Source organism: Prunus avium, chromosome 1, assembly GCF_965620075.1.
Source record: "Prunus avium chromosome 1, drPruAviu1.hap1.1, whole genome shotgun sequence".
NCBI classification, from domain to species: Eukaryota; Viridiplantae; Streptophyta; class Magnoliopsida; order Rosales; family Rosaceae; genus Prunus; species Prunus avium.
Window position 1 is genome coordinate 4,913,864 of NC_142284.1, and position 27,784 is coordinate 4,941,647.

Genomic DNA, 27,784 nt, shown 5'->3' on the forward strand with positions numbered 1-27,784 from the left:
ATCAAAGAGAGATAGTTGTGAGTTTTCAAGAGTGAAACACAATCATCTTTCAAAAGGGGTTTAGATTGAAACCAATCTTGAGGATCTTGCACTAGCATCCTTGTATTCTCAAGATACTTCTTCTCATCTCAAGGTTCCATTGGTGTGGAGACTTAGAGGCCATATACTTTTGTGGCTCACAAGGAGGAGAAAGATCAAGAGGAGATCAATAAAGGGAAATCATCAAGAGAAGACCAAAACACAACTTGGTTCATATTATAGCTTCAAGGGTAATTAGAACTTATCCTTTCTCTTGAATTTTCATTTATGAAAAACATATCAATGTTCATGGCTTAAGATACTTGGAAGAAGTTTTGTTTTGAATTTAAACAACCACCATATTCTTCCGCTGCAATTAATTTGATTAATTTGTATGTTTAATGTTCAAATCAACTTCTTAAAAATGTTTTAAAACCAACAGAAACCCCGCGCCCAGTGCGTGAGTAAAATAAAATAAAATAAAAATAAAGTCGAAACAAGGTTTAAAATAAACTTCTCTTATAAAAATAGCTCCAAAATCTTACAACTTTACAATTAATAAATAAAGCTCTATTACTCTCATCTAATTCAGCCTCAACTGGTTTAGTCCTTGTCACCTTGTCCACTAATTCATCTGAAAAAATTTAAACAGGATGAAGGGTGAGCAACCACTGCTCAGTAGGGACATGAGACCTTACCACATCAGATTGATATAACTAAATTAAGTGACATGCAATCACACAACGAAATATCAAATTAATAATATTAATGCATGAACGAGCTTCAATTCTACTCCCGTTAATTCATATAACTGGACAAGCAGACCTGCACGTCCCATACCATGCTTATACCACTTGGTCTTGAATGTCCATTTATATGAACTAACACCCATCCCAATCATCCCATAATTTCCCTTTTTGTTAGTCATCTTGTCTAACTCCCTTTCACCAGTCCCGAATCACCAAATAAAAACCATGTGCACTGTGGGATCCCTGACACCTGGTACCTGCCAAGAGTTAGACTCAACTACACAAAAGATTCTTCCCATTACCCTCTTTTCCATACTTCCTTTATCAACCCAAGAATTCCAACCATCATCGATAACATGATATAATTATGCCTTTCAAATAATAATATCATGCATAATATAGTGCTCACGAAATTTAATTAAATCAATCCCCGTAGAGGCACCCCAAGAAATCCCTACCTCGATTCCAAAGCATTGCTCCAAGTTAAGAAAATACAAGCTAAGTCCTATATCTCCCACAAGAAATTCATCACCTCTCTCTCTCTCTCTCTCTCTCTTTCTCTCTCTCTCTCTCACTCTCACGTTCTCTCTCTTTTTCACGTTGCATGTTTGTTATCATTAGAAGCAGTAGTAAAACTTGCAAGCTTCCTATTTATACTAGAGTAAAGTCGGCAATTATCCTTCTAGGCGGTTGAGGATAAGAACTTTGGTATTAAGATAATATTTTAATGAAGTGAAGATAGCTATCTACTTGGATAACAAGGGTGTCCCTTGTGTGTTTACACGTACCTTGAGCAACCAAGGAATAGTGCCACCTCTAGCTTATGTTATCCACCTTCAGCTTATATTATTAAAATGGTAAGACAACTATATAAATACATACATATATATATATATATATATATATATATATATATAATCAATTTAAATATATAACTAAATATGCAACAAAATATTTATTTCTTCAAATGATTAATATAAACACTTTTAAAAATACGGGTCTTCACAAGAAAGTTCCGTTAGCTAAAGGGGATTTAAAGAAGGAGCATTGTCCTAAGAATAAAGAAGAAGAAGATGAGATAAGGAACAAGCCATATGCTTCTCTAGTTGGAAGCATTATGTATGCACAAGTGTATACGAGGCTAGACCTAGCCTTGTGCATTAGCAAGATGGGGAGATTTCAGTCAAATTCGGGAATGCAACATTGGATAGCTGGAAAGAAGATTCTGAGGTACCTACAGAGAACAAAGGCTTATATGTTGATTTACAGACGCACATAGAATTTAGAGCTTGTTGGTTATGCAGATGCGAATCTTGGAAAAGCAGAGGATGATTATATCTCTACTTCAGGTTTTCTTTTCAAGATGACAGGAGCAGCTGTTGCTTGGAAGAGTGCTAAATAAACTGGTGTTTCGAGTTCAACCATGTTTTCAGAATGCATAGCTTGCTAGGAAGCCACTTCTTATGCAGTATGGCTAAGGAATTTTATTAAAGACATTAAGGTGGTGGACTCGATCTCTAGATCGATACAGATATATAATGACAACACTGCGGTTGTTTTTCACTGCATGAACAACAAGATGTCTTCTGGACTTCAGCATATTGACAGAAAATATTTAATAGTGAGGGAGAAGGTGGCGGACAAACTAGTCAGGTTTGATCATATCAGAACTCAGGATATGATTGCAGATCCATTCACAAAAATTTTGCCTTCAGAAGCTTTTCTGAGACATGTTGAGACAATGGGATTATTTCCTAGTTTTGATGCTGCAATCTAGTTGGAGTCTTGTTTCCCATTATGATATTTTACAAGTTTGTTTATTTTGTTATTTTCTGGATTGAGGGATTTGCATTTATAGTTGTTAATTTGGTTGACAGTTTTATTTATTATGGAATAAATTCTACCATTTTGACTATTTAGCTGTTTAAACTTATTATGCAATTTTTGTTTATGCATGTGAGTTTATGGTCTCTTTTGAGATACTATTGTTTTTAATAACATTGCGGATTGACTCTTGCTAAGTCTTAAAGGGGTACTTGTATTGAAATTGCATAAAGATTCACATTAAAGATCAGTACATATTAAGGTTCGCGTTGTAGGTGCTTCATGTGTTTTGAGATTGCATTATGTGATTATAGATGGCCTGTTTTTAATAAAGAGAGCAGTGCTTGTCTATAGTTCGTTTTGTCTAATCACTTTTCACGGTAGCTTGAGGGGAATGACTTAACTGTTTTAAACTCATGGCCAATAAAGATTATCAAACCTTTCAAAATACAGAAGCTTAGTGTTCTAGTGCTTGATCTAGTGGGAGAATGTTATGTTTTCCTATTTAGATCAGTGCACTAGATACTAAGTTATATCAGGTTTGATAAGGGTTTAAATTAAGTTGTACCTTGAGGCCCAAAACCTTGTGAAAAAATGAAGGGTTTTGAGGCCTATTACGGAGTCCTATTTTATTTCCTTTTTGCTTGAACCGATTAAGTGGGCTTGGAATATTAGTCAAGTCGGTCCTTTGTGATGAGTAGAGATGACTTGACCTAGCCCTATATAAGCTTAAGGCCCTGCTCTCATTAGATACGTTCTCTAAACCTATTCTCATCATAAAGAGAGAGATGAAATAGATTCTGAGAGAGAGCAGAAGTCTTGAGCCGTTCCTGTTCTTGCTAGGTTTGCTGTTGCTACGAATTGGATGAGTTCAGAGGTTGTATACTCAAGGAAAATGGCTCCTAATATGTCTTCATATCTTTTTACGTATTACATATTTGTGTGAAAGATCTAGATTGTATATTAAAGAAATCTAACAGGATATACTATGAATCTACCTTTGTCTTTCTTGGATGTTAAAGTAGCTGAAATACCGAATCTCTTGAGTATGCGTTGAAATCATCCCGAAAAGTTGATGAGTACCTTTGTAGTCGTGCAATGTATAATACAATAATAAAAAAAATAATAAAAAAGTGTTATACCTTTGTAATCATCCAGAAAAATGTGTTGTACACAAAGTCAGGCAACCCGACCTATATAAAAAGTGTTCTACCTTTGTAATCATCCGGAAAAATGTATAATCATCCGGAAAAATGCGTTGGATAACAAATAAAAAACCCAAATAGGATGGGAAATTAATATAGGAAATCAAGGAGTGAATCTCGCCAACGTGATGGACTGCAATACTTTAACACCTGTTGAGTCATTGATGAAGTTGAGAGACGTATAGGAAGGCCTAAATTGTTCCTTGTACTCTGTAGCTCTATAATAATATTAATATACTGTATACGATAGTGGTATAATTTTTTTTTTTTTTTTAAGAGGGTTGCTCAGAATATCTGCAGTTACTGAGAGATAGGTGATTGATGAGACCAGTGAATCCGACACAAAATGATGCCTGCAGCAGAGGCAAGACTGCGGTGGAGGCTACAGAATTGGGGGATGGAGATGACGCAGCTTGGAGACACATTTGAATCGGAGAAGAGACGTGACGGGCAGGCGAATAAAGATCTCTGTGATGATGAGGTCTTGGTTGCAAGCTAACTAAGGCCTCACCTGCAGGCAATGGATCGTCGGAGGAGTTGCTAATGTCAAAGAGAGAAACCATTTTTTTTCTTCTGCTTTTAGATCTCATAAGAAATACTGAACAGAGCATTAACGTGAATATGGCAAAATAAATAAACAAGTATACAATGCAGACTTATTCTCAGCAAAGTCAATGGAAAACTATTTGCATATGGCATTGGCCACATGTGCCAGAATTGGATTGAGATTCAAGTTTCTTATTTGTGACATCTATCTGATCTGTATGGTCTCTCGCTGTCCCTTGAAGAATTGGCTCTCTTCATCATTTTGCGTATTATTGAGCTTAGTTTAATGGGAATTCAAATTATATAAACATCAATTATTGGGCCAAAGTGTCGTAGTTGTTGCAGCAACCATTTCTTTATAGTCATGGACAACTTTTCCACATAAGAAAGCGTAAAAGATGGTGGAATGAATTAAAAGAAAAACAAAAGAAAATCCACGAGAGACGTGTGATGAGTACACCCCAAAATACTAGGGAATTTATTTTGATTACAAGAACCATGTGAGAGAAAGCAGAGATAGTAGACAGCTCCATAAAATGTAGAGAAATTATAGAATACTATGTTAGTATGCTTCGGTTGATGCTGACTTTTGCCGTTTTATGTTGAAGAGTTGATTTGGTGAATATAAAGGAAGAAATTTGGGCAGCGGTTTGTAGAGGATATGAAGCAGAGTTCTAGCTCAAGAAAATGTTAGAACCTCGCTGCTGCAATACGGTGGCACAAGTCATCGATTGCGGAAGCGGGGTTTGTTCTATTTGTGGAAAGAAAGTCCAAATTGATTAATTGGTTGTATTGACATTGGACTTAGAGTAACCAACACTTCTTCTTAATGAAATTCGTATTTTTAGATTAAGAAAAGATTTCCAGGAATAGTACAAATTCAGAAAATAATATACAATTTATTATATGAGAATATCAATAGAAAAATCATTACATTATGAATCCCAATCTTGAAAGGCATACAATTATTACAAACCATGGGTTTAATCTCAATGGTACAAATAATAAGGGGATAGAAAATAATATATTGAAATGTTCAAACACTAGCCAGAGTCTCTACAAACTGATAAGCATTAAAGCATCCAATCTGCAACGCAGAAGTATTTGTTTCGGTGGATTTGGGACCAAAACCACAAATCTCCTTGATGCTCCTATCTTTAATATTGTAAGATATAAACTTACCAGGAATGTGCAGCAACAGAAACGGGCCCCCTTCAATTTCTTGGATAAAAAGCAAAACAAAAGCGTAGAAACGAGAACCATATTCAAGGGGCTCAAGGTATTCCCTAACCATCCCCGGAAGTTCATCTACGATTGCAGCAATGTCGATATCATACTTGGGAATCCATCTTGAGTAATCCGTCTCCATCTCAAAGACTTGGAATTGAGTAGTGCTTGGACCATAAATTTCAACAAGGTGCAAATGACCACCAGACTCACCAAAATATCTGAACCTTCTTTTGTCCCATCTCTCATGTGATGGAGGACTAGGCATTGATCCGAGGCGCTCTTGATCGATATCGAAACATAATGTAGCCCCTTTTGGGCTAATCCAGTGAATTGTGCCATTCCAAAGCACCCCATTTTCAAACACCATGTCCGATGGAACAACAAAAGGAGAGCCAGATAGCCTCCAAGTTCCAGTCTCAGATGAGTATATCTCAATCTGGTAATTACCGTATGCTGTTGATGACGAAGAGCAATTTTGAACGCAGATAACTTGGTAGTGAGGTGACTTAGAGGGATCGAAGGCCAAATTAACACAGAAAATGGTTGTGCACGAATCGCAGCCATCCGCATTAGGTGGAGGAAGCATCAAGAATTGCCTTGTTGAAGGGTTGCAGACATAATAGCTGCGGCGTTTCCCCGGTTCGTGATAGCTACAGCACAAGACCAGGCCATTGATGGACTGCAAGACTTTAACACCGGCTGAGTCACCGATGAAGTTGAGAGACGTAAAGGGTTGCTCAGAATTTCTGCAATGGTGAGACAGGTGACCAATGAGACCGGGAGTTGGACACAAGATGATGCCTGCAGAGGCAAGACTGCGATGGCGGGTACTGAATTGTGGATTGGAGATGAGATAGAGCCAATTCTTGGAGACACATTTGAATCGGAGAAGAGACTTAACGGGCAGGCGGATGAGGATCAGCGTGATGAGGTCTTGGTTGCAAGCTATTTCCTCTGCTGCCGGGAAAGGATCACTGAGAAAGTTGCTGATGGGACAGAGAGACGCCATTTTTCTGTTTTCAGAATGATCAGATCTCATCAATACTAGTTAACAGTGCATTAGTTTGCATTGGCCGCATGTGCAAGAATTGGCTCAGGATCCAACTTTCCTATCCAAACTCACCAACAAATTCTTATTCTCTCATTGGCTGTCTCTCTTCTTCATTTTGTACATTGTGAATTTAATTTTGCACCAAAAAAAAAAAAGAAAAAAAAAAGTGGGGACTGAATTAAATTCAGCAAACTTGGTTGTTGGTTCCATTAACTTCTAATTGTGGCTGGAGTGACCATGTAAGTCCACAAGACGCATGTGAAGAGTACTATATACATCAACTTGGCAAATATTGTTTGTCCCAGAAAATATCATTGGGAATAAATAAATAAATATTGATTCTAACTCTGTCGGGAGTGGTTCGCAGGTGCAAGGAGGTGCAACCGGAAAACTCATAAAAGCTATTGGAGTTGCACCTCTGCTCAGACCAGAGACGCACGCAACCTGTTCCATGAAATGCGCAAACGACCTGGTCGTTGCGCTACTGTCTACTGCGCGTGCCTCTTTTTTTTAATGAAGCCTAGCCAAAACAACGTCGTTTTTTACCAGTGTTTAAAATAATTTTAAAAAAAAGAAAAAAAAAAGGAAACAGCTGGGTCATTTCGTGGGCTTTTAAAAGGGCTTCTATAGGGTTTTAATTGGGTTTTTATAATTCCTTACTTAATTGGAGTTCTCTTTATTTAATTGGGTTTTGGGAATTCTCTTTATAAAGGACCAATTTAACATCACCCAATTTCATCAAAGTGTGTGTGCATCACAAGAATCCTGCGTTTTTTTTCCTTCTTGAGTACGCCAATCCAAAGTAAGTTATATGCATATATTTTTTTTCTTGAGCAAACACCAATTTTGTTTATTCTTTTTTTAATAATAATTTTTTCTTATTTAGCTCTCTTTGTATTAGTAAGAGACTACTCTCAAATGTCCTTGTTGTTTACATTGAGAAATATGTTTTTTTTTTTGTATTAGTAATGCAAATATAATGTGACGTTTTCATGATAAGAAACCTCGTCGGCAACAATTGTAGGTTAATTGTAATGTTATTTTTTTTCAATTAATTATGAATAACATTAGTATTGTTTAAATTATAAGGATGTTTAATTGTCTTTTTTTTTTTGAGCTCTTAGCTTTTAAAAATTGCACTTCCGCTGAAAAATTCATGGGTCCGCTGCTGTTTGTAGGAGTTGAGTTTAATCTATATCAAATTACGATTGTCAAGCTCAATCCTTTCACAATACATCACAATATCGCAAATCTCTCCATGGTTCTCCCCAACACACGTGATTACAAATTGTTGTTTTTCTAATAGCATTATTGGTAAACAATAATGTCACCTAATGTAGAAGAAAACTGTCATTTATCATCTAGTTAAGATGGGAAACCTTAACTAATTTTTTATTTTATTTTATTGTCAAAGTTAGGAATATGGAGGAGGTTTTCTCACACACACTTGCTAAGTTGCCATGGGAGTTTGAACCTGACACCATTGATGTGCAATATAAGACCATTATTTTTCATTGGGCTAGACCCTATTAGCAAACCTTAACTAGTTTCAACCCAAGGTTCTTTTTCTTTCACCCTCTCTCTAGCCTCATCCACAATTGCAAAGACATGCTATTGCGGGATTGAGAGTGTTCCATTTCTCATATTTATAAAGAACAAAACATTGCTGCTGACCATATGGCACATATTGGTCAAAGCTCCAATTTGGGTTATCATGTTGATCTTCCCCCTCCTTCTATTGTAAGCCTCTTGGCAAATGACTCTGTTAGGATGACCACTACTAGGCTTGTCCCAGTGTAGTTTTCTTTTTGGTTTTTTCTTGGGCTTCGGCCCTCCTTGTAACCTGAAAAAAAAAAAAAAAAAAAAAAGGTTCTTTTTCTTTCCTTTTGATAACATCGACTCAAGGTGTTGGGATTCCCTCCTTAGAGCATCTCCAACCTTGGCACAAGACTGGGCAAAAGGCCCCCCAAGGCAGCCCAAAGGCGCTCCAGCGGAAGAAGAATGGCCCGGGCAAATGGTGGGTCCCATCAAACTGGGCAAGCCCACGGCAGATCTTGCCTGGGCAGCAGCCCAAAGGCGCTGACGTCAGCGAGCGGTAAGTTCAAATTTTTTTATCGTTGGCGCGTGAATTTCACGCGCCAACGGTAAAAAAATTTGACTTTCGCTCGCTGACGTCAGCACCTGACAGGGCCCAACGGAAAAATGCCACATGGCGCTTCCTGGGCGCTGCGATGGCTTTTTTCACAGAAATCTGACCGCCCTCTTTTTTTTGGCCAAAAAAATTCCAAAAAAAGTCAAAATTTTTTTTAAAAAATACAAAAAAATACTGTATTTTTTCCCTATAAATACCTATCAATTTTACTCACTTTCCACACCAAATATTCATACACACTCTTCTCCTTCAAATATTTTTTACATTTCACTCACATTTTTCTACTAATTTCCATTTGTATCAAAAAACAAATGGCCTCTTCTGTCGAAGCCGGAGGCTCTTGGACTACTGTGGAAGATATTGTGTTGTGTGAGTCTTGGGTGAAAGTTAGTCATTGTCCTATAACAGGCAATGAGATGAAGTTTTCTCATATGTGGAGAAAAATTCATGAAGAATTTGCAGCTAGATCCGGTTCGACTCGGACGGAAATGGCCTTGCAATCTAGGTGGAAAATTTTGAATAAAGAGTTAGGGAAATGGAGGGATGCCTTGACAAAAGCGAGGGACAACATGAGAAGCGGTCAAAATCTTACTGATGAGGTAAAATATTTATAATTCTCGTTTTATTCAATTGAACGTAACTTTTTTTTTTCTTGCATATTAAATTTATATTTTCTTGCATTTCTAATTTATTTATATTTTGTTGCATAATAATTTTTTTGCATGCATTTGTAAATTGTTTATATTGTCTTACATATTTATTTTTTTGTTGTATAATCATTTTAGTTCTTGCATTTCTAAATTGTTTATATTTTGTTGCATAATCAATTTTTTTCTTGCAATTCCAAATTATTTATATTTTCTTCCATATTCATTTTTTGGTTGCATTTCCAATTATTTATTTTGAATAGATCATACAAGTACAAATGTGGTTCGGTGCCACGGGGCAAGGCAAAAAAAGTTTCCAAAGTCACCAATGTTGGGAAATTGTGAAGAATTGTTCGAGATTCAAAATCATTTGCACTGTTCCGGAGGTTGTGTTGAATGAGACGCCGCTCCACGATTCGTCGACAACCGATTCGCCATTGGACTCCCCAATGGATCAAGACTCACCACTTCCACATGCGCCAAGACCTATTGGGAGAAAGGCGGCAAAGGCAAAGAAAGGGAGCACTTCGAACAATGAATGTGCACAATTTTTGGAGCAAATGGCTAAGAATAGTGCACTGAGACTTGAGAGAGAGTTGAAAAGAGAAGAAGTGGACAGGGCACGACATGAAGCATTTTCAATTCAAAGGGCGAAGGCAGAAGAACAAGACATGGAGGATAGAGAGATGAAAATCATGGCCATGGATACCACCCATATGTCTCCTGACACAAAGTCATACTGGAAAATGAAACGAAGGGATGTGATGAGAAGAAAACTTTTTCATGATGACGGACCTAGCAATACGGATTGATTAAATGATGGAAACCATTAGGTTGGATTAAAAGATTTGTCATGTATTAAGAATTGTTGTATTATTTCCCTTTTATTCAATAAAGAAAGCATTAAATAATATGAATATGTATTAAAAATATTTGCAAATGAAAACAAAGTTTAATTAAAAACAAACCTTATTTTATTGCAAACAACACACAAATAAAGCATAATTAAGAACAAAACATAATTAAAAACAAAACATAATTCCAAACACACCACACACAAAATAAAGCAATCTTAAAAACAAAGCATTAATCTTGTCTTCATCCATTGTGATTGCCTTTCATCTCCCACAAGTGCTCGATCAAGTCAATTTGACGCCTCTCATGAACATACGAAGATTGCATTTCCTGGTAACGATCAATCATAGGGTTGTTGAATCGACCATCTCGAACTAATGGTTCATGCTCCAATGGATGTCCATTTGGTCCCATCGGCCTTTCATAAATTCTTGTCAATGACGTGTTCATGGGATCCGGTTCAAACTCCTCTGTAGCTTCATAATCATACTCATCCTCCACAATCATGTTATGGAGGATGATGCAAGTCATCATAATGCTCCGCAGCACCTCCTCATCTAACATCCGAGCAGCGCTCCTAATAATAGCCCAACGAGCTTGCAAGATACCGAAACACCTTTCCATGTCTTTCCTGTAACCTTCTTGAAAGGCAACAAAGCTTTTTTCCTTCTGGGATTGAGGATTCGGAATTGTTTTCACGAATGTCGTCCACCTAGGATAAATTCCGTCGGCAAGGTAGTACGCACCAGAGTATACAGTGTTGTTGATTTGGTACGTGATCTGGGGGGAATGACCTCGCAATACATCATTGAATACTGGGGATTGACCAAGCACATTGAGGTCATTCTGAGATCCGGCAACTCCGAAGTATGCATGCCAAACCCAAGTGTCGAATGAAGCTACGGCCTCCAGAATTATACTTTTTTGGCCCTTTCGATTCCCATAGTCTCCTTGCCAGGCAGTTGGGCAATTTTTCCACTGCCAGTGCATGCAATCGATACTTCCAATCATTCCTGGGAAACCTCGAGTATCAGCTTTTTTTAGAAGCCTTTGTAGGTCCGCAGGAGAAGGTCTGCGAAGGTACTCCCTCGTGTAGAGATTTTCTACTGCATCACAAAATCTCACCAAGCATTCTAGGATAGTTGATTTTCCCATCCTTGCAATCGCATCCACCTGCTCTGCAGATGCCCCATAAGCAAGTATCCGCAAAGCAGCTGTAAGTTTTTGCTCTGGGAGAAGACCCAAAACTCCATAAGCATCATACTTCTGAATGAAGTATGTGTCGTAATTACAAATATCATGCATGATTTTTTGGAACAAATGTAGCTGCATTCTATATCTCTCTCGAAACTTAGAAACATGATATAAGGAATTTGGGATAAAGTAATCTTCCATGAGATTCTTACCACGAGACTGCCTACGTCTATCCACATTCTGGGCACGACGACGGTGGTGTTGCCTTGATTCATTAAGCATAGCAAAGGCTACAAGCATTTCCTCCTCTTCTTCATCGGCCTCCCGATCTTCCTCAGCACGTCTCCTCCGGATTTCTTCCTCTTCTCTCTCTTGCCTCTCCAACACCCTTCTCAAGTTTGACATTGAGAGTAAAATATGTTTTGTAAAATCTGAGAATTGAAAGAATAGATAAGATGTGGTGTGAGATGTATGAGTTGATGGTGTAGTTTTATAGAGGGATTGAGAAGATAGAGATGACACGTGGCGCAATTTTAGATGGTGAAAATCTTATCTGAAATCTGAGATTATAATTTTTTTTTAAAATCTGAAAATCTTATCTGACATAGGACACGTGGTGTAATTTTATAGGGTGAAAATCTCATTTGAAATATGAGATTATAAATTTTTTTTAAAAAATCTTAAAATCTTATCTGACATGGACACGTGGCAACCAAATATCTTATCCGAAAATGTTATCTGAAATTTGAGGTGATAATTTTATAATAAATAGTGACACGTGGCAACCGAAAATATTATCTGAAAAACTTATCAAAATTAATGGTAAGTATAAAAAAAATAGAAAATAAAGTACAATGAATAGTATTTGCCCGGGCAAGCCTTCCAAAGGTGGAACCAACTAAGGCAAAGCTGGCACTATTCACATAAATAGTACCAGCCCTTGTCTTGCCTTAGCCTTGCCTTAGCCTACATGGGTGGAGATGCTCTTAGTGGACTCAAGATATGTGCGGCTGTTATGTTTCCTCTTTCAAAGCACATGAATGCTCAGACCAAAAAAAAAAAAGAAAAAAAAAGCACATGAATGCATGTATGGGATATATGCATGCATGGTTAACAGTTGGGGGCTGAAAAGGAAGAGAAAAATGGGAGAGCTGCACAGGCTTTCGGTGCCTTGGGTTCCCTCTTAGTGGAGGAATATTTTTTGTATGTCATCATGGTACTTTTGCAATGATGCCAATATTGCAAAATCACGTTACCTAAAAACGTCCAAACGTGACCCATGTGGGTTTGGTCTAGTGGTTGGGGCTAGGTCCACCATGTTTGGCCGAATGTTAGCAGGCTCCTCAGTGAGGTCCTGCGTTCGATGCTCCGCATGTGTAAAGAACCTCATGGGGAGAGCTTTAACCTTAACCCCTCCCCAGTTCGGAGTGGTTGAACACTTTGCCACCATTTTTTTATCAAAAAAAAAACGTCCAAACGTGAATAGCGTGTCTTTCTTTTAAAATTGGCTACATATCACGTCAACGGTTATACAAGCTACGTCGTAGGATATCTAATACGGTAGTTTACGAAAACACATTTCAAAAGCACATCAGTTGTCAAGACGAAGCGACGTCAATCCAAAACACGCTAAACATTATTCACTTAAGTGACCTAGGCCCGTTTGGTATCATTTTCAAGGGCCATTTTCTGTTTTCACTTGAAAATGTGTTCAATGGGTTATTTTGAGAATCAAGCTGAAATTGTTTTCTGAGAATGAATCCAAAAGTATGAACAAATGTTGAAAACGCCAAAAAGTCTTTTTCGTTTTCAGTCTCTCAGAATCAAAGCCAACTCTTCTCCATGAAATGAGCAAACAATCCAATCAAATTATATCCAAAAAAATCAAATCTCCTCATTCCAACCATAATCAGCCCCAAAATTCAAGAAAACAAACTCATAATCACACAAATTTGCAACTGAGAAAAAAAGACAAAGGAAGAAGAAAAGAAAAAAATACAGAGAGAGGAAAAAGAAGAGGAAGAATTAGAGAGAGGGAGAAGAATAAGGGAAAGAATCAGAAAGAGGGAGAAGAAGAGAAAGGGAAGAGAGAGAGAGAGAGAGAGAGAGAGAGAGAGATGAGAGAAACCAACCACCACATATCCAGCTCAACCACTATCACCACCCAATCTAACCACCACTATCATTAATTAGTGGAGCCAGAGAGAGATGAGTTGTCTTGCCGTGGCTTCAGTCGACATTCGCGTTCGCTGCCGTCGATTTCTCGTTCCCTGGGCTTATGACATTGGAGGTCACTGGCTTCGGCAAACACACACGCACGGCTGTGGATTTTCCACCGCCAACGGAGTTGTTCGCACAAAGACTAGCATGACCCTCCACTCGGTTCGAACGCTGATGAAGACGAAGATTCGTTCTGGGTTCCGTTCTCAGCGGAGCGCCCCAATCTATCCATTGCTGCACGCGTTCCGTTAATCGAGTGTCGTGGATGACCCGTTCATGACGGCGCTCACTCACCTTCGTGATGGCGACTCAGTTTTGCCGGCTTTGGTGGTGGGTAGCGGTGATGATTTTTACTGGCTGCTTAATACGTCGTTTCAATCTCGTCATCCTCATGTACAAATGTATTTTCCTCGCATTGTTGCTCCGTGGGGATGGGTTTACATAGCGGCAAATCATTTTGACTATTTTTATATTGCAGATGAGACGAAGGCTGACATTGATGGTGACAAACCACTAGAAGCGGCGGATTTCCTCAACTTGAGCTTTGGCCTAATGTCGATTCACACATGTTTTATGAAGTGCCCACATATCCTACTTTGTTCATCTTAGCTACTGACGCTGTCAACTGTAGCTTTTGGGAACTCACAGTAGGTCAGTATCCTACGAACCTGATTCCAAAAAGTGGATTAACAATCACTATTTTATTTCCCATGTCTTTGGTCCAGTTGCATTTGAGTTGGGGTCATCAATAACCATGTGAAAATGATTTACAAAATGGCATTAAAGGATTTTTGTTCTTGGCGGATGCATCTGGCCGTTAAATTCTTTCTTGAGCGAATAATGGATAATTTGTGGAAGAATTTCACAGAACAGACCATTCTGATTTTTGGTTCACTAGCTCTCTTTCTTGGCATATTTTGGGGAAATATAGAGATGGTTTGTGCTAATAGGGGTTGGATCTTACAGTGCGTTAGTTTTGAGATATAAGTACTTAGTTTTAAACTATACATATCCAGGATTAAAAGCCCTCTAATAGCATGTAATTTGGCTAAGTTTGATACCTGAGTTTGGTAAGTATGACTACAAAATCTGTCAAAAACAGGGGCTGCAGTTTCAGTTTTGAAACACTTACTTTGGACTGCCTTATAGCTCCGTTTCTGTCAAATTTTATATGGTTTCAAAGTGTATTTAATCAGCTTCTGGATGCATGTAAATTGGTAAATTTTTATTGAGATTAGGGTGTTTAATTCTGAGTTCAAAGTTTAATACACAGTAGCTGAAATTGTGTTAGTTTCTCTAATGCCTTTGCTGAATCTTTTCTTCTTTATCCATGTTTGATATTTGTATTTATTATGAAAATTTTCTATATGCTTGCATGTGTGTGTGTGTGTGTGTGTGTGTGTGTGTGTGTGTGAATTTGATTATGTGCAGTCTCATTATTTGGTTATGATCCTCCATAGGAAGTGGATCCCACAGTTGCGCATGAAGACATGTGAACATATGGAATGGACAATTTGTTCTCTGAGCTAGCAAATGCCATTCCAAGAATTGATGAAGCCATGAGCTTTGCTGAGATGCTAAGGTGAGATTCATATTCCATTGTGTTTGTTTCTTTGCAATTCACACTTGCTCTTTACTATCTTGGTAGAGCTCCTTGCATATGCTACTTAATTTATATTAGCTTGCGTCCTTGGTTCACAGTTGCTATTGTATTAATCATGATATGCATGTGCAGTAATCTAGAGATGCTAAGCCTGGTGCTATATGGTTTGATGGTTTTTCTTGCTAAGTCACAAGAATTTCCAGCGATAAGAAACTGATGGATATTGCTTGCAAGCTTGCTGCATGGAGCTGTCTTTTCTGTTTCTTTGGCTGATTTTGTCTTGGTGACATGTGCTGGCAATTTGAGAACATAGAGAAGTGGAGATTCCTTGTTCAGTCTCAATGTTTATTTCGGAACTAGCAGCAAAGTTTCAAAGTTTTAAGAAAGTTTTATTTTCTGTTGTTTGTATGCAAGAATCCTTTTTTTTCCTTGATGTTACACATGAGTTTTGGGGTGTGACAATGGTTTCTAAGGTGGAAATGATTTATTAGTTTTATGATATGTGAGTACTTTTTCCTTTCAGGTTTATTTGACATTGTGGGTCTCATTCATTGGTGAAAATATATGAGGGGAGCTGTGATGGTTGCCATTGTTGCTACAATTGGTAACATTCTACAAGGATATGGGATGGTGCTACAATTGCTGGTACTTATCCGCTACTGAATTCTATATCAATTTATTTTAACGTTTAAAGTTAAAGATGTTTGAACTAAAATTGCAAGCCTCCTCCATTCTTCTGCAATAAGGGATGCTACTGAACTTCATATCTACTGCACATTAATAAACCGAACCCAACACTGCATATGCTACTGATATAAAGCATTTTTTAATTTGTTTGCAGGCTAATTTCAGTAAACAAATTGAAGAAACATAGAGCATTTGGAGCTGGGGTGTCATGGGTTGATGTGCCTGGGATAATAACTTAGCAAAGAGGGAGGGAGAAGGAGATTGTGGAATTTTATCTGATGTGCTCTCCTTTAGTGTTGCTGTTTTTTACTCATGAAATTTGAAGTTTTTATTTTATCGTTTTTGTATTAACTATGTGAGGTTATGGTTGGTTTATGAGTTTGGAATGGAAAGTTGATGACTTTAAAACTAATTGCAGGTCACTCGCCTAATGGATTTGATTCTATACAGCCACAAGGAGGTGTTTCTTAGGGAAGCTTGTGAGGTGAGCTGCATATGCCTACACTTCAATAAAACTTGCTTCTGGACCTTTAAGCCTAATTTCTCTCTGTTTTGGTCTTGGTCTAATTTTCATTTGAGCTGGGAGTTTGGTTTTAGCCTTAATTCTTTCTGTTTTGTTGAATGTAGTCCATCCAAACTGGTTTCATTTCCTTAGAAAGCAGAGAGGGATGCTACATATTTAAAAGGCTCCATGAGAAAAAGAATGGAGTTCCTCTGCAGATATGGGATGCAATTTAAGGAGGAGGTAACCCTTATCAGAAGCAATTACATTCATTTTTTTCTTCTACTCATTCATTAATGGGCTCTCTTTATGTTTATTTCAGAAAGCAATTACATCCATTTCTATGTTTTTTCATTTCTGTTGCTCCTCACTAAGAACTTGGATACATTTAAGCAGAGGTACTGCCTCTCACCTTGTTTTCTCAATCCTAGACTTCATTGCAACTTTCTTTCTTTATTTTGTTTACACTTTTTCTTCAATTGTGTTAAACTAAATTAAGGTCTATATTGGTACTTTTTAAAATTGAGACCAATTTGTTATGGGTATTGTGATGCTTTTAATGAAAATATAAGTGATACATGTCATATACAAGAATGGTAATTGGCAATTTTCGTACTGCAACTTTAAATTGCTTCTTCCTATAGGTAATTGAACTTAATCGACTTGTAGGTTAATAGAACTTTTGTAAGAATTTGTTTCACCTTGTTTGTCCTAGAAATGACATTGTAAAACCTTACAGAATTTATGTTTGATTATTGTTGAAACACGAGAAGAATCATGGGGAGAAGGAAGAGAGAATAGAATATTGAGAATGAGAAATATGTAAAAAAAATTTCATCTTTTAAGAAAATTTGATTATCATTGGGAAAAAAATAAATATATATTGATTCTAACTTTGTAGGAGTTGAGTTTAACCTATATCAAATTACGATTGTCAAGCTCGATCCTTTCACAATACATCACAATATCGCAAATCTCTCCATGGTTCTCCCCAACACACGTGATTACAAATTGTTGTTGTTCTAACAGCATTATTGGTTAACAATAATGTTACCTAGTGCAGAAGAAAACTGTCATTTATCTGCTAGGTAAGATGGGAAACCTTAACTAGTTTTTCATTTTATTTTATTGCCAAAGTTAGGAATCGGGAGGGGGTTTCCTCACACACACTTGCCAATGTGCTATGGGAGTTTGAACCTGAGACCATTGGTGTGCAATGTAAGACCATTTTTCACTAGGTTAGACTCCGTTGGCAAACCTTAACTAGTTTCAACTCAAGGTTCTTTTTCTTTCCTTTTGGTAACCTCGACTCAAAGTGTTGGGGTTCCCTCCTTAGTGGACTGAAAGGATTGCCTCCTTAGTGGACTCAAAGATGTGCGGCTGTTATTTTTCCTCTTTCAAAGCACATGAATGCATATATGGAATTTGCATGCATGGTTAACAGTTGGTGGCTGAAAAGGAAGAGAAAAATGGGAGAGCTGGACATTCTTTCGGTGCCTTGGGTTCCCTCCTTAGTGGAGGAATATTTTTTGTATTTCATGATGGTACTTTTGCAATAATGCCAATATTGCAAAATCACGTCACCTAAAAGACGTCGAAACGTGAATATCGTGTCGTTTTAAAATTGGCCACAAATTAGGTCAGTGGTTATATAAGCAACATCGTGGGATATCTAATACGGTGGTTTACGAATACACATTTCAAAAGCCTGTCGGTTGTCAAGATGAAGTGACATTGATCCAAAACACACTAAACATTGTTCACTTCAGTGACCTAGGCCTGTTCGGTATCATTTTCAAGGGCCATTTTCTGTTTTTGTTTTCTATTTTCACGTGAAAATGTGTTCAGTGGGTTACTTTGAGAAACAAGCTGAAATTGTTTTATGAGAATGAATCCAAAAGTATGAACAAATGTTGAAAACGCCATAAAGTTGTTTTTGTTTTCAGTCTCTCCGAATCAAAGCCACTCCGAATCAAAGCCAGCTCTTCTCTGTGAAATGAGAAAACAATCCAATCAAATTATATCCAAAACAATCAAATCTCCTCCTTCCAACCATAATCAGCCCCAAAATTTCAAGAAAAAAAAACTCATAATCACACAGAATTGCAACTGGAAAAAAAGACAGAGAAGAAGAAGAAAAGAAAAGAAAAAAACATAGAGAGAGAGAGTAACCAACCACCACATGCCTAGTTCAACCACTATCATCACCCAATCTAACCACCACAATTAGTGGAACAAGAGAGAGGTGAGGTGGGTTGATGGGGATTTATGCCATGGAAGGAAGGAGTGAGAGTGAAAAAGAGGGAAGGAAGAAGAAAAGAGAAGGGAGGGGGTAAAGAGAGAGAGAGAGAGAGAGAGAGCAACCACCACATACCTAGCTCAACCACTATCACCACCCAAAGCAATCACCACATACCTAGCTCAACACCTAGCTCAACCACTATCACCACCCAATCTAACCACCACAGCCATTAATTAGTGGAACCAGATTGGTGGGTTGATGGGGATTTATGCCAGGGAAGGAAGGGGGAGTGAGAGTGAAAAAGAGGGAAGGAAGAAGAAAAGAGAAGGGAGAGAAGAGGAAGAAGGAAAGAAAAAGGAATGGGTTTGGGAAGGAAAGAAGAAGAAAAGAGGAAGAAAAAAAGAAAAAGGAGAAAAAAAAAAAAAGGAAAGAAAAAAGAAGAAGAAAGGAGATAAAGATAGTTTTAGCTTTTAAAAAACAATATAATTTTTTATTTGTTAAATTATACAATTTTTTATACATTTAAAAAAAACAGAAATTAGCAAAAATACACTTAAAAATAACTCACATAATATTATTCTCAATTTGTACTACTAGACATGTTTTCATTATTTTTATTTTCTGAATTTGTTTTCTAATTAATTTATCAGACACATTTTCATGCCGTGGCTTCCGTCGACATTTGTCTTTGCTGTTGTTGATTTCTCGTTCCCTCGGCTTACGCCATTGGAGGTCACTGACTTCGGGAACCACACACACACGACCATGGATTTTCTATTGCCAACGGAGTTGTTCGCACAAAGACTAGCATGACCCTCCACTCGGTTCGAACGCCGATGAAGAGGAAGATTCGTTTTGGGTTCCGTTCTCAATGGTGCGCCCCAATCTATCCATTGCTGCATGCGTTCCGTTAATCGAGTGTTGTAGATGAACCGTTCTTGACAGTGCTCACTCACCTTCGTGATGGCGACTCAGTTTTGCCAGCTTTGGTGGTGGGTATTGGTGATGATTTTTACTGGCTACACAATATGTCCTTTCAATCTCATCATCCTCATGTATAAACTCCGTGGGGATGGGTTTACATGGCGGCAAATGTATTTGTTTATGCACACATGTAGCACATATATTGGTAGGAATATAAGAGGCTCCTATTTACATGGTAAAGAGGGAAGTATTTTCCAAAAAAAATGTCAATTAGGCCCTTATTACAAGTAAACTGTTTTAATAACCCTGAGCTATATATAATTCTCTAAACCCCAAAAATGCCCTTACTTAAGAATATAAAAGAAAACAATCTAATATCAAGGGGCCAAAACAATAAGATACATCCAGGTCTTGGGTGTGCTCCCAAATTATCCTGGATTCAAGCTTCATGATACCTGTGTGTGTGAGTTTTTCCCCCTCCCCTTCCTCACTTTAACAAATAAAAAGTTGTTATAAGAAATAAAATTCATTTTCCATTTTAGGAAGACGAATTAAATTTGTTTTCCAAAATTTTCCAAATTGCTATATATATATATATATATATATACATATGTGCCCGTATCATTTTCCAACATGTTGGTCCAAATAAATCTGAGTTCGGTGATTACATCATCACTTAAGACCCCCCGCCTTGCAAAGTAGAATGGCCCAAATACGTGAAATTTTGAATGTATGCATCCAACATGGGCTTTATTTGGACAGGTGAAATTTATGCTAAATTTGCCTCCAAATTTTGCAACGGCATTGAAGAGGGCTCACATCCAAACTTCCCTTCTAAAAAAGTGAAAAAACTAATCATAGATGAGACAACGGATTTATTGGTAAAGGGATCCACATACTTGAAACAAATATGTATATATATTTTTATTCATACAGAAATAGCAAATTACCATTTGAGAACGTTTAACAAACTTGAAATTTTAGCATTTCTACCATTTAGACATTGATAATCCCTAAATGGCATGAGAACGTTGGAGTTGCTCTTATATCTCTCTGTCACACATTGAAGCAAATTAAAAAAAATGCAGAGTCTCTGTCTCAAACCACCCAACATCTCCCCACCAGCAGAAACCATAGCCAGCAACCAAGATCTCCTAACACCGGTCCTTCTATGCATTCCAGCCCGTTCTCTACTTCGCTTCAAGTGCGTCTGCAAGAACTGGTTCGCTCTCATCTCCAACCCTAAATTTTGTGACATCCACACCTCCAAAAACCCGTACCCCAATGTCTCGGCCTTCTTCTTTCACACGGCAATACATGATTTCTACTTCATATCAATTCCGAACAATGAAAACCAGTCTGGATCCCTCTTGAAACCTCCCAGGATCATCGAACACCCACCGCGCATCAAGATTTTGCAATCCTGCAATGGCCTGCTCTTGTGCTGTTCCTTACGAGAAATTACAAACACAAGTTGTACCCCCAGACGTTATTTTGTTCTCAATCCCACAACCAACAAATGTTCAGCTATCACTAATTCACCATATGCTACTAAATCCACAAGCATTTTGGGGGTTGCTTTGGCTTTTGACCCTTCCAAATCGCTTCATTACAAGGTCCTCTGCATTCGGTGCATTGCTGGATCTGTTATATCTTTCCAGATAGAGATTTATTCGTCTGAGACTCGAAATTGGACACTTCGTGAGTCCACCTTTCTTAGGCCATTCCATATAGACTTTAGCCACGGGGTGTACTTCAATGGCGCAATCAATTGGATTAGCCGTACAAGTAGGGTGTTACATTATAACATAGATGAAGAAAATCATGGAATGGTGTCTAGGCCTCCGAGTTACAATGTTTTTCGCAAGAGGGAGTATAGATATTTTGGAGAGTCTCGCGGCCATTTGCACCTCATCGAAATTTATAGGCCTTGTGTTACTCAATTTGACGTGATGGAGATGGGGAGGGACTACTCTGGCTGGTTTGTCAAGTACCACGTTGATCTTGATCCAATAGCCGCGGCATTTCCCGAGATGGTCCCAGAACATAATCTTGATGACCCTAGCAAGGAGGAAACTTGGTATTATGCATTTGTTGTTCTCTTTCTTGCTCGAGAAGTAAACAAAGAGGGTTCATCTCTGCTGTTGCATATTCCTTGTAAGGTCATCTCTTATAATCTGAGGGATAAGAGCTTTGAGAAAGCTTGTGAGTTAACTTCCAAAGGCACTGAGAGTAAGAGATCATTGCAAGTTGGATGGCGAGATGCTTACCATTATATGGAGACTTTGGCTTGTGTGTGATGGCAATGGCATTTCTCTCCCATGCTGTTGCTGTGTATTTTTTTGTTTTGGTTGTAAGATGAAGAATGTTTGCGATTAGAAAAATTCTATTTACTTGTGCATTTGACATCATTCGAATGGCTTACAATTTCGTACTGCTCAATTATTATCGATACATGGAGAGATTGATTAGTGTTTGAAGATATTTTTATTCTTATTGTTGATTTGAGTATTAAAGTTTTTGTTGTTGTTCTTGTTTGCCAAGGCAAAGTAATTACACCGCAAAATGCTTAATGGTACTGTTGAGAGTATTTGCCCCACATTGAAAAGTTAAGGGACCAAGTCTGGGTTTATAAGGAGTTGGGCTACTCCCACCATTGCCAATTGGTTTTGGGGTGGAACCTCAACTTTCTTCATGGTATCAGAGCAAGGCTTCACGTGTTGGGCCCAACAGCCACACGTGCTCTCACGTCATCCAATATGTGTTGTTCACGTGTTAGGTTTGAAAGTTTGTCACATGTGCAGGGAGGTGTTGAGAGTATTTGTCCCACATTGAAAAGTTAAGGGACCAAGCTTGGGTTTATAAGGAGTTGAGCTACTACCCCCGTTGCCAAATGATTTTGGGGTGGAACCTCAACTTTCTTCAGCTACCAAATGCCAAATAATTTTTTTAAATCTACTTCTCCTTCTACAGTATATTTCTTCCACTGTTATCACCATTCTTTGCATCAATTACTCCTTTTACCTCAAGACAACCCCCAAATCAAATATTTTCTTCCCAATGCTATTTTGGGTCTGGGACTATTTCGATAGATTGTGAAAAATTCATGGGACATATGGGACAGCCCCAATGCTAGTTTCTCCATGAAAGCACTCTTACTTCTGGTCATCTTTATAGGGAAAGAACAAATTGATCTCCTGGATGCTCTCTGAGTCTGAGCTGTCATCATATGGCACTGAGATGGAGGGTTCTTTACAATTTGGAAGTGCTGGATATTATCAGTACATCTAGACTTGTTGGGTGCTGTTTGAATAGGTTTCGGTCTCTTTTTCTTAATTTTTTATTTTTAATTTGTGCAAGTGATATTGGGGGTGGGCGAAATCGAACATAGGACCTTAGATGCAGGGGTAAATGCTCTTAACCACTTGAGCTACAAGCCCCTTGCATGTTTCAGTCTTAATTGTTGATTTGAGTATTAATCTTAATTGCAATTCTAGCACTTGATTTACACGCAATATATGCATTTATAAATAATAATAATAATAATATAGGGCTTAATTTATTGCATGCAGGGTTTGCAATAGATAAAGGGAGAGGGATAAAATAACATATCAACTTGAAAATCTGCAAAATTGAAGTATCAAATGAAATTTACAATCTTCACTTCTTCCCATTTCATTTTCCCCCCTCCCCTGAAGCAAAGACACAAGAAATGAAAAATTTGCTGGTTTTGGTGAGATAATTGTGCAATGAAATTTTGTGGAAATTTTAAGTAAAGGCATAAGGGCGTGTGCTATCCACCTATGCAAGAAGAAAGAACATGAAAAAAAAAAAAAAAAAAAATTCAGAAACAATAAGAAAAGAGAAGAGCTGCAAGCTCTCCCTCTATCTCTCTCTGTGTCAAGGCTTATGAAGATATCTTCCAGCAACTAACGCAGCTTCCATGACAAGAGTTATAACTTCAACAACATCTTGAACGTGACATGTGTTCCCTTGAAACGTTTTCCCTTTTGAGTTTCTGAATTCGGCCATGCAATTTAGGAACGTTTGGCTGCACTCTGAGCTTAGATAATCATCTGCACCACAAACCACAACACCCCAATTTTTATTTTCTGGTTCTAATCTCGTATATAAAAACCAAACCAAAAAAATATATAAGAAATTAAGAAAAAGAAAAGACAGAGGCTTGCCTTTGGTATTAGATCATGTACAGAGACAGCTTACCCCAAAACAAAATTTAGAATATTTTTTTTTATCAACCACCTAATTAAATATTACTACCATCCAAAAGATTAGTTTTGTTTTAGTTGGAAAGTTTTGGCTGCTCCTAGTCCCATCTCTGTACCACACCACCGACAATACAAAAGCTCATCAAATTGTCTGTCTGTAGTTTACATCTTGTGAAGAATCAAATTTAACACAAGGGATGATTTTGGGGTTTTTTTTTTCTTCTCTTTTTTGGTAATGAGTGCAAATTAATTTTATCAATTTGCTTCAAAAGTGTGCATGATCTTTCCTCAACTGAAGAATTATTACTTCAAATTCATGTTTGCTGGTTAGATATTATTGTACATTTCATAGCTGTAAATGGGGCCCATCTCAAAGAATTACACCACTTGTGATGAAAGAAACGAATCATCTTTACCAACCATTGTTTATTTTATTTTATTTTTTTGCTTTAATTTTTCCACCCCATGGAGAAAACAGAACAAATTGAAGAACAATCCCAGAAGAGCAGAATAAAATTGTAAAATAATTTGGAGGATTAAGAAATGAACTTACTGTTCTTAGATTGAACGCAGGCATCATGGGTCATGCAACAAGCATCAAGGCCATCACAGGGTTCCTCCCCTGGACATCCACTGTACAAGAGTCCACAATACTTTCCATATCTTAAAAATGGAGGCACTGTCACCCAAAATTAAAAACAATAAAAACAAATTAAATTCACACAAAAAAAAGGGGGTAATTTAATTTAATGGGATGATTAACTAAATTTAATTAAAATAAAATTAGTACCTGTACAGAACTCTGACTCACACTGTCTACTGCAATCTTTACTCTGCAAATTTTTAGCATTCATGGGAAGAGAGAACATGTTATGATTTGAAAGCAACTGAGAACCAAAAGAACATATATTAAAAGTAAGATGATGAAGAAGATTAAGAAGATGATGGCAAGGAGCAAACCAGAACAATAGAGGCACCTGTGGCTTGAACACCAATGTTAAGGGCATTTACATGGATGGAATTAAAGTAGAGGACAAGAAAAGAGAGGGCAAGAACAAACTTCAAGGACAGATTAAGAACCATGGTTGGGAAAAGCAAGCAGAGAAAAATGCACTGAAATTTGAGGGGCTTGCTTTTGAAAATAATGCTCTGAATTTTTTTTTTAAATTTTTATAGAAAAGAGTGGCAGAGAAAGTGAGAGGTGTGGAAAATAGCTGAGAAGGCTATGTAGCCACGAGGAGGAGGAGGAGTGAGATGGGGGAAGAGCAGAGGTTGGCTTTGTCTTGTAATGACTCGTGATATGTTTTTGTACTGTTCCTTCTCATCTCTTACCAAAATCATACACACATTTTTAATCTCCTTTTTACCTTCTTTTTTTGTTTTTTTGGTTTTCTTTGAATTAAGGGACTGAACCGTTTTTGTACTGGGAATAATGCTGGAGGGCTGAGGGAAAACATTTTTCAACTATTATTAGCAAAATATGTTGTGTGGCATGAAAATATTTAATTGCTTACACGTGATGAGTCGTTCTTATAAATCACAATTTAACACGTGCATAACTTGTGATTTGTAGTTAAAAAAGCAAGTGCTCCTTACGTGTAAGAAGCCAAACAATGTTTTAGAGAAAAACATCTACGAGATTGTTTTTGGCTACGTGTTAGTATTAGGTGACGGGTCTAATACATTTGAACACGTGTAATCTTTTAATTGGATAATTTTCTCTAATAGATATTTGTGGGGGACTTTTTTGGTTAGATGTTTGTGAGTAGTTGTGGGATCCATTTCTTGTGGGTGTGAACACTCCCCTGCTTTTGCAACCGGTGGTCAAAAGAAAAGAAAGGGGAAAGTGATAGAAAACTTTGCCAGTTGACTTGTTTATCTTGGATGGTTCCTAGTTGCCAAGTTACAACTTGCTTCTGTACGAACTATTTGCTGCAAGCTGCAGTTTATGTGTCAAGTTGTAGATTTTTTTTTAAATTTTCCTTTTTCTTTTCTTTTTTCCTTTCTTTCAGTATAAGCGATAGTCTAAACTACAACAAAGGAAGAATTTCTTACACATACACAACTAAGATGCCATGAGGGTTGGAACCTGAAACCTCTTATCCCGTTGGCTCCTCTCTCTTCTATATGTTCGCTTCACATGTGCAACATCTAAGATTTTTCTTTGTTGGGTATAGGATGTAAAAATGATTTGTTGGGCCTAGAGCTTTTTGGGTCGGCCTGAGAAAGACTACGCCTGGAACCCAATAAAATCTAATCGGTTCAAACCCAACCAAAAACACGAACCCTATCCAAAACATTGATATTTTCTCAACTTTCTTTTGCCATTGTAGCACAGTTTTTGGTTGTTGGTAAATACCATGAGGTGTCCCTATAATCGAATGGTGGAATTAATCCCCGCTCGGAGTTCAGCTTGCCCCTAGTCACAAAGTGCTTCCAAAGGGTTTTGAACTCCTACTATTGAGGCACCAAGTAACTCACCAATTGGAGGTGGCAATTTGTCAATCACACCACACCTTATAGTTGAGCACATATCCTTTTAAATTTGTACCTTTGACATCATATTTTAATCAAGCAAGTTGTAGCTAATTTTTTATCTTTAAAAAAACAAAGTTGCGATCTAAAAAAATTAAGGGAATCAACTTATGACATTTCTCACCACACCAAAACCAAATAATATTCTAGAAGGCATGGAAAAAACAGGTAAAATTCAGAATAGATGTATTATATGAGTTTTACTACTCACCTGAGCAGTGTCATTCTCGGCAAGGCTTCGACGGACACCCTCACTCAAAAGATATTCGCCGGACAAACCATCGGCCACGCGAGAAAACATAGCCAAGGCAGCAAAGCCTAGAAGAATAACACCACCATTCAGTCCCATGATGTCAGATATTCTTGCATTGGCCATATTGGGGTGTTCTCTGTCACATAGAAGGACCTCAAGGAAGAACCCAAGCCCTTCTATGTAGGGATTTTCTTTCTAAAAATCCTTTTCAACTATGGAAATGCATGCCTCTATATAACCATTGCCATGTTTGTTTGTCCTGCTTCTCTCTGTCTAAAAATAGCCCCTCTCTATACGTCCATTTTTAGAAGCTCCCGACGGAAAACTATCCAGAAAAAGATGATGGTTATTTCTATGTTTAGTTATGCCCTTAACTTCTGGCAACCTAGTCTTCTCTGGAATAGCAAAGCGAAGACCTTTTTTAGGTAAAATTGGGTGCTCGAGCCCAAACAAAAGAGTATTTCTACAAAATAAATTAACAATTTTTTTTTTCTATTATTCCTATTATACCTTGTTTCACACACTATGTGACGATTCCTTTTTATATTTAAAACAGGTTGGATCAGATTTTTATTGGTAGCAGAAGTTAAAAACAAAAAAAATTAAAATGATTTTTTTAATATAATCAATCCACAAATTTAAAATTTTGTTTATCAATAGCCTTACACAAGTTTCACAGAGCAGCTAAATTCAAAAACGCAACTCCCCTTTTCCATCAAAGGCTACTTTCAGCTATTGTGAAATAAAGTTACAAGAGCTCCACCTTTCCATCAAAGGGTACTTTCAGCTATGGTGATACGAAGTTACCAAGAGTCCATCTCATGTAAAAACGACAAAGTTAATGGGGATATTTGGATGCAGTGCGTGTGTTGCTTATTTGTTATGGATTTTAGATTATTTTGGGTTTTTTTTTCTATTTTTAATAGGGTTTTGCTTTCTATTTATTGTAAACTTGTAGTCCATAAGCTTATGAGTATGAATAGGATTTTTGGGGGCTAGGTTAAAGTGAGAGAGATCACAAAAGGCATCAAATTGGGCTTGAGTAAGGATGTGAGAGAAATTGAGATCTAGTGTTCATAAGAGCCAAGAGGCTTTTCTTGTAAACAAACGGTGTTCTT

At 37.5% G+C, this 27,784-nt stretch overlaps 3 protein-coding genes and 1 long non-coding RNA gene across 11 annotated transcripts; 2 read left to right on the plus strand and 2 right to left on the minus strand.

Moving 5' to 3' along the window:
- Window positions 1-5,221: 5,221 nt before the first annotated feature.
- Window positions 5,222-6,831, minus strand: LOC110766195 (F-box protein At5g07610-like). The gene has a single exon (XM_021969478.2). The coding sequence runs from the start codon at window positions 6,609-6,611 to the stop codon at window positions 5,379-5,381; it is 1,233 nt and encodes a 410-aa protein (XP_021825170.1). The 5' UTR covers window positions 6,612-6,831; the 3' UTR covers window positions 5,222-5,378.
- Window positions 6,832-13,126: 6,295 nt separating this feature from the next.
- On the plus strand, window positions 13,127-19,888 carry LOC110766173 (uncharacterized). 7 transcript variants are annotated; one of them, XR_015833082.1, is made up of 8 exons: window positions 13,128-14,092; window positions 14,170-14,342; window positions 15,152-15,273; window positions 15,427-15,699; window positions 15,818-15,939; window positions 16,136-16,465; window positions 16,609-16,726; window positions 16,806-17,336. It is a non-coding gene; the product is annotated as an uncharacterized LOC110766173 (long non-coding RNA). The 7 variants fall into 7 exon arrangements; XR_002528122.2 differs by lacking the exon at window positions 15,427-15,699 and adding an exon at window positions 19,376-19,888 and having other exon boundaries at window positions 13,134-14,092; window positions 16,806-16,881; XR_015833085.1 differs by lacking the exon at window positions 15,427-15,699 and having other exon boundaries at window positions 13,134-14,092; window positions 16,136-16,261; window positions 16,400-16,465; window positions 16,806-17,326.
- Window positions 19,889-20,722: 834 nt separating this feature from the next.
- Window positions 20,723-21,949, plus strand: LOC110766174 (F-box protein At5g07610-like). Its single transcript, XM_021969453.2, has one exon. The coding sequence runs from the start codon at window positions 20,732-20,734 to the stop codon at window positions 21,947-21,949; it is 1,218 nt and encodes a 405-aa protein (XP_021825145.1). The 5' UTR covers window positions 20,723-20,731.
- Window positions 21,950-23,265: 1,316 nt separating this feature from the next.
- On the minus strand, window positions 23,266-26,867 carry PLA2-ALPHA (Phospholipase A2 family protein). Of its 2 annotated transcripts, none has more exons than XM_021969461.2 (4): window positions 26,625-26,867; window positions 24,669-24,711; window positions 24,432-24,557; window positions 23,266-23,725 (listed from the first exon to the last, which is right to left on the minus strand). In XM_021969461.2, exons 1-4 carry the CDS (start codon window positions 26,787-26,789, stop codon window positions 23,550-23,552), a joined length of 510 nt encoding a protein of 169 aa, XP_021825153.1. In that variant the 5' UTR covers window positions 26,790-26,867; the 3' UTR covers window positions 23,266-23,549. The 2 variants fall into 2 exon arrangements, with proteins under 2 accessions (XP_021825153.1, XP_021825155.1); XM_021969463.2 differs by lacking the exon at window positions 26,625-26,867 and adding an exon at window positions 24,839-25,186.
- Window positions 26,868-27,784: the final 917 nt, after the last annotated feature.

Excerpts from the sequence above, each read along its gene's own strand:
- LOC110766195 (XM_021969478.2), bottom strand. The coding sequence starts at position 6,611 with ATGAGATCTGATCATTCTGAAAACAGAAAAATGGCGTCTCTCTGTCCC.
- LOC110766174 (XM_021969453.2), top strand. The coding sequence starts at position 20,732 with ATGCAGAGTCTCTGTCTCAAACCACCCAACATCTCCCCACCAGCAGAA.
- PLA2-ALPHA (XM_021969461.2), bottom strand. The coding sequence starts at position 26,789 with ATGGCCAATGCAAGAATATCTGACATCATGGGACTGAATGGTGGTGTT. Across the intron at positions 24,712-26,624 it reads CCGAGAATGACACTGCTCAG|AGTAAAGATTGCAGTAGACA; the intron begins GTGAGTAGTAAA and ends AAAAATTTGCAG. Across the intron at positions 24,558-24,668 it reads TGAGTCAGAGTTCTGTACAG|TGCCTCCATTTTTAAGATAT; the intron begins GTACTAATTTTA and ends TTTGGGTGACAG.